The 6,574-nt window shown below is 38.6% G+C and overlaps 1 protein-coding gene across 1 annotated transcript in view; it reads right to left on the bottom strand.

Annotated features, from left to right (window-relative positions):
* IFI44 (interferon induced protein 44) overlaps positions 1-6,540 on the bottom strand; it is a 16,820-nt gene extending 10,280 nt beyond the window's left edge. Inside the window, exons 1-4 of the mRNA XM_059375216.1 lie at positions 6,328-6,540; positions 5,624-6,090; positions 1,641-1,677; positions 458-653 (exon numbers count right to left, since the gene is read on the bottom strand). Of these exons, the coding sequence (XP_059231199.1) occupies positions 458-653; positions 1,641-1,677; positions 5,624-6,080 (690 nt within the window). The 5' untranslated portion in view covers positions 6,081-6,090; positions 6,328-6,540. The remainder of the gene's footprint in view (positions 1-457; positions 654-1,640; positions 1,678-5,623; positions 6,091-6,327) is intronic.
* Between the last annotated feature and the right edge of the window lie 34 nt (positions 6,541-6,574).

Below are 6,574 nucleotides of genomic sequence, written 5' to 3'. Positions count from 1 at the left end.
ACTATGGAGTATTATGTCTCCATCAGAAAGGATGAATACCCAACTTTTGTATCAACATGGACAGGACTGGAGGAGATTATGCTGAGTGAAATAAGTCAAGCAGAGAAGGTCAACTATCCTATGGTTTCACTTATTTGTGGAGCATAAGAAATAACACGGAGGACATGGGGAGATGGAGAGGAGAAGGTAGTTGAGGGAAATTGGAGGGGGAGATGAACCATGAGAGACTATGGACTCTGAAAAACAATCTGAGGGTTTTGAAGGGGCAGGGGGTGGGAAGCTGGGTTAGCCTGGTGGTGGGTACTATGGAGGGCATGTATTGCATGGAGTACTGGGTGTGGTGCATAAACAATGAATTCTGGTACACTGAAAAAAAAAATTAAAAAAAAAAAAGAATTTTCAAAACTACTTAATTTGAACAAAGAAGCAAAGGCTGAGTGACTTTGAATGGACATACCTTGCCAGATACCCCACTTGTATCAGAGCCCACCAGAGCCTGGTGTGTTACATGGCCTCGGAAAACAGACTTTACTGAGTTGAAGAAGCTAGACTTCCCAGCCCCAGTGGGACCCAGGAGTAGAATCCGTATCTGGTGAACGAGGCCTCCATATGGACTGTAGGTTTTTATGTCATGCAGTAATCTCTCATGGAGTCTGTTCAGACAATTATAACAACAAAGAGTACATCACAAGAACTTACCATAAGCTTTCCTAGAATTCCTTTTCTTTTCTTATATATTATTATTTCTTTTTGATTAGCAACTTACTTTCCTGTTGAAAGGACAAGCAGCTATCCTACTTCAAATCCTACTATAAAAGAATAAAAAAGCAAAAATAACACAACTAAAGCCAACCAGACACAAAACCTTTCAGATTTAAGCAACCAGTTCATATAAACCTAATAACAAATATGAACTGTGTTATGAAGGTAACTTATCAATAATAAATTTCAAAAAGCACAACATAACGTGTGACTTTTGAAGTTTATGTAAGTAGATAATTTCTAACATGTTCTTGAAGTTCATTTAAGTATCCTGTACCTACCAGCCACCCTTTCCAACGCAATTCCCTCAAGTAGTTGAAACTGTAACTTCAAAAGTCTAAGCAAAAATGTAGACATGCAGGGCGCCTGGGTGGCTCAGTGGGTTAAGCCGCTGCCTTCAGCTCAGGTCATGATCTCAGGGTCCTGGGATCGAGTCCCGCATCAGGCTTTCTGCTCGGCAGTGAGCCTGCTTCCTCCTCTCTCTCTCTCTCTCTGCCTGCCTGCCTCTCTGCCTACTTGTGATCTGTGTCAAATAAATAAATAAAATCTTTAAAAAAAAAAATGTAGACATGCAGCCAAATAATTATTTTCCTTCAAGTATATAAAAACATTAGGAGTGCTTTCCCTTTGCCCAGCATTCTTTCTATTTTAACATTGGTATTATCAAATAGTTTCATGATTATAAATATAATTATAGTTTATTCTTGATGATCCAAAAGTTACGTTATAATCTATGTTAACAATTTGACAGAACTTATAAAAAAATAAGTCTAAGATAATAAACAGAATAACAGAACATTATTTTAATTGACTTATTTTATAACATACAATATATAATATTTATAATAAAAACATGATTTTAATTGACATTGACTTACTGAGTAATCCCTTTCATGGTTCTTTTATCCAATAAATCTAGGGAAATAAAGAAAAATGAAAAGCACAAGTTGTTGAATGATGGTCTAAATGAATGTCAATGAATTCACTAGGGTAAAATACAGAAACAGCTCTTCCATGACAGCAGCACAGTACAACGAAAGCAAGCGGAGAAAATTCTGCAAAGCTCCTTAATATCTCTTTCGAAGAATCTAGTGCTAGAGGGAAGGTGGGCACTTTAAGACTAGATTTCCCACAGATCTCTTCTCACCCAATTACTCAGCAGTAGGATGTGGCTTGCCCCAACATGGGAAATGAGAACTGGGGTCCTTTCTGAATCAAAGAAGCAAGGCATGAAGGCAGGGGGACAGGCCAAGGAAAGACTGGGAACACTCTAAAATAGTTCCTCTCCATAATCCAAGAGGTCTGAAAGGGATAATGTACAGAGATACAAAAAAAAAAAAAAACCCACAGACACCAAATCTTCTCTAAAACCTACTGTCTACGGCTGGAGTTCCTGGAACTTCCAGTCCAATTAATTTTCTTTGTGGCTCCAAAGAGAGTGCAGGACGCCTCCCTCACCCAATCAGAGCACAGTGAGTGGTTCAAGGGAGAGCGGAGGACTTTTTGTGAACCAGTGAGACTCAGGCCCAGAATTTCACTTCCTGTGAAGAGATACTCTTCGGTGGTAGATTTAAAACTGGACGGACCAGGGGCACCTGGGTGGCTCAGTGGGTTAAGCCTCTGCTTTAGACTCAGGTCATGATCTCAGGGTCCTGGGATCAAGCCCCAAATCAGACTCTCTGCTCAGCAGGGAGCCTGCTTCCCCGACCCCCACCTCTCTCTGCCTACCTCTCTGCCTACTTGCGATCTCATTCTCTCTCTCTGTCAAATAAATAAAAATAAAATCTTAAAAAAAAAAAAATCAGTGGGTTCCGTGATTGACTGGGTTTCCGCTCAGGTCATGATCTCCCAGTAGTGGGATAGAGCCTGGGTCAGGATCCATGCCCCACATTGGGCTCCATGCTCCACATAGCACCTGTAGTGGATTCTCCCTCTCCTTCCCTCACTCACTCAGCCTCCCTCTCTCTAAAATAAATAAATGATAAATAAAATCTTAAAAAAAGAAAACTGAAAGGATCAGGTGTAGTGACGCTGGCAATTCTCTACACTACAAAAAAATACTGTGTGAAACATTTAAAAATATGGCTAAACATATGGACTGAAAACCTCTTTAAATGACCAAAAGTAAAAATAGTAAAGACTACATACAATGACTATAATAAAATGAGAAAAGAGTTAAGTGTACACAGAGACAAAAGCCACTTCTTGGGACTTTTACAAAGCACCTCTTAACTTTAACATCCAAAAGGAAATTCAAAATCAAAACTGTAAATATATAGAAGTTAACCAGAATATAAACATTTTATATCAACCTTGTGACAAAAGTACACTTCGTTAATAACAAGAAAGAAGGAAAGTTTTGAAAATCGAAAATAGAAACAGAAAAGACTACAGAAACAAACCTTAGAAATATTAGAAGGAATTAGCCAAAATACAACGCAAATTTTATAAGTTAAAAAAGGATAAAATAATATAGTAATTGGCTTAAACTGTAAAATAAATTACTAACTAGTCTAATCAAAGTAAACCAGATTCACAAAATATTATGCCACAGTTCATGTGCCAAATGGTTACATATTGTAACAAAAAGTGTTGGGAAAAATTTAGAAGTGACAAAAACTCTCATATACTGCTGTGGTGAGGGCAATTGGTATTGGAAAGCTTTGTCAGTATCCACTGAAGCTGAGCATACACCAATCCAATGACCCAGAAATTCTGTATACGTATTCTTTAAACAATACGAATGTGTGAACCAAAACACATATACACGAAGGCCTAGAGATTCCATGGATTTATGAGGCATGTCTTCATGGGAATGTCATGTAAGCTGATTGTCTTCATCTGCTCAGGCTGCCATACAAATACGTATAATAAAAAATTTCCTTCTCACAGTTCTGGAAGCTCAGAAGACCACTGTGCAGCAAGGTAGATTTCATCCTGAGGCCTCTTCCCTTGCCTTGTAGGTGGCCACCATCTCACTGTGTTCTCTTATGACCTCTTCTTGTATATTCAAGGGGAGAAAGTAAGCTCTCAGATGTCCCTTCTTAAACGAATGTGTATCCTATTAAATTAAGACCCCACTCTTAAGACCTCATTTAACCTTAATTACTTCCTTAGAGGTCCCGTCTCCAAGTATAGCCACACTGGGAGTTAGGGCTTCAACATAAGAGTCTTGGTTGGGGGCAACATTCAGTCCATAGCACTGACATATAAACGTTCCATAATATAACCACTCTTCAGTACTTAAGGTGACCCACAAAGTTCAAAAAAACAACAGGCAGGTTGTTTTACAACGCTGCCTATTGTTTTATCCAGAAAGCATATGTCTAATATGCAAAGGAAGATCCTATGAGCCATGCACAATATTCTTATACCTTTTCTGCCTTCTCCGAGATTTCTGACTGCTTTTAACCTTATCCATGAAATGATTAGTCAAGCCTGATACTGGGAAAGATATCCGAATTGTAGAGGTCTGATTTTATAATCCACTCCCTTGTTTAGCTCAATCCCTCAAACATAATATTGAATGTAAGAGGCCAGACATACAAGAGTGCACATTGTGAAAGGATTCCACTTACATAGAATTCAAAAAGAAGAAGTAATTAGTGTCAATGAGCCAAAGTAATAGTTATCTTTGGTTGGTAATAACCACGAAGAATCAGCAAGGAGCTTTTTGAAATGATAATAATAATCTTATGTCTTCATCCTAGTAGTAGCGACATTAGTGTGTCTAGTTTATAAAAGTTTGTCATTGGTACATTTATCAATTGTGCATTTCTCTGTTTATGTGTTATACCTCAATAAAAGTTTCCTTAACTGATCCAGGATTGTCAACATCATGACATATCCAAGTAAACTGACCAGACATCAACAAAATTTTTTAGATGTTTGAGGCAGCCAGGAAGTAAGATCAAATCATTCAAAGGGAAACAATAAAAACAAATAAGTAAGTCTGGCCCTAGGTTTTCCACAGCAATATCAGTACTGTGAAAACATTACAAATCCCCAAAGAATTATGTACTCTGGTGATCATTCAAGTATAAAGACCACAGACAACTAGTTTGGAACATGCAAATACTCAAGAGGATATTATTTCCAGGGCCCCTTCTTTTAAATGGATAGACATAAATAACTGTTTCAGAGATAAAATGTAAATGGCCAATACACATAAACTTGCTAATAATAGGGAATAAGCAAAGAAGAAAATGGGAAACCATCTCTTGACCATCAAATTGCAAATATTCCAAAGTTTGATAATATCAAATGTTGGCAAGAAGATAGGGAAATAGGCATTTCTATAACACTCTTGGGAAAAGTATAAAAGCCTTTGAGATGTGTCTATTAAAGTGAAAACATAAATCTTTCTTAAACAACAAACCCACTTCCAGGAAGTTACTATAAAGAGTATTTTTGTGCACAGTTATATTCACAAACACATTACAAAAGCATTGCTTCTAACAGCAAATATTGGAAACAATGTCCTTTAGCAGAAAAATAAGTATATTCATTTTGGTCTTTTAATATAATGGATACAATAGGAAATTGCAAGATCTAGTACCAGTCAAGAGAAGGTTGAGGTTTGGTTTCATTCCGAAAGAATCTCAGTCTTTAAGTTTGCTGCCTCTCCCCCATTCCTTCTCCTTCTACCTTCCCTCCCTCTCCCCTACCCCATCCCCCACACAAACACACTCCAGAAAATTCTGTATATGCTACCTTTGACCACGGTTGGGTCTCAGCAAAAGAGGTGTGGCCGGGTTTCAGTCTGGGTCACCCAGAGATAAGGACATTCTTTCCTTTCTTGCCTCAAATCCTCCAAACATTCAGGAGAGAACTCTCTAAGAGCCTATCTGATTAAACTTACCTTCACAACGAAAAACTTCACATTCCTCAAGGGAAATAGGTTGATCTTGAGGCAGTCCAAGTTTTTCAGCTGTATCTAAACTCACAGTCGCTTTTTTTTCCCTCAGATTTAGGAAGAACCCTAAACTATTACTGCACCTTACACTATATTCATAAAGAAATGTAGATGGTGAGTGTGCTCCTACATCACATTCTGAAATTTCATTCTCTTGAAAGGCAAAAAGGACAACGGGAACTGTGTCATCTCTCTTGTAATTCTCTCTTATATAGACCCCCCAAACATAACATCCACCATAAATCACCATCAGAGTAGGCCCTTGGCCACAGCATCTCTTAAGACAATTAGATCCAGAGAATTCATGGACACTAGCTTTATAGAGAGGGGTAAACCGTTTTCCTCCAAAGTAATTCTGCAGCTTCTTTTCTTGCATCGCCGTCAAACGAGTCGCCACTGCCATGCTTCTCAATCTAGCAGAAAATCAAACATACTTTCCATTAAATATTGAAAACCAGGTAACACATCCTGGCATGAAGCTTGTATATGTGCCTCTTACGTACTCTACGTTACACTTAAGGTGAGTAAAAAGAAGATGAGCAGATAACAGAAAAATTACTCGCTTTTCATTCTAAAAAAAAATTTTTTTAATTAAAAAAGACTATTATTGGCAAGTGGCTAGGAAAAGTAGAAAGCAGCACGTCATTTACCTGTTTGTGGAACCTCTACAAGGACTGGGGCTGAGGGTGGCTGCTCTGTTTGGACGGCTAAGCAGACTCAGAAATCCACACAGAACATTCTTCAGCAACCTCCGGGGTTCAGGCACTCGGAGAAGAGGAAAATGAAACTTAGCAAGGCTCAGCCCACTGGGCAGAGTGCCAGCTTCCTCCCGCCCAGGAGCGGGGAGGGGAGACGGGAACTGCTCCAGTTACATTTACACACTCGGGTCAAATAAAA

Source organism: Mustela nigripes, chromosome 14, assembly GCF_022355385.1.
Source record: "Mustela nigripes isolate SB6536 chromosome 14, MUSNIG.SB6536, whole genome shotgun sequence".
NCBI lineage: Eukaryota > Metazoa > Chordata > Mammalia > Carnivora > Mustelidae > Mustela > Mustela nigripes.
Note: the sequence above shows the minus strand (reverse complement) of the source record. Positions and strands in the feature narration are given on the sequence as shown.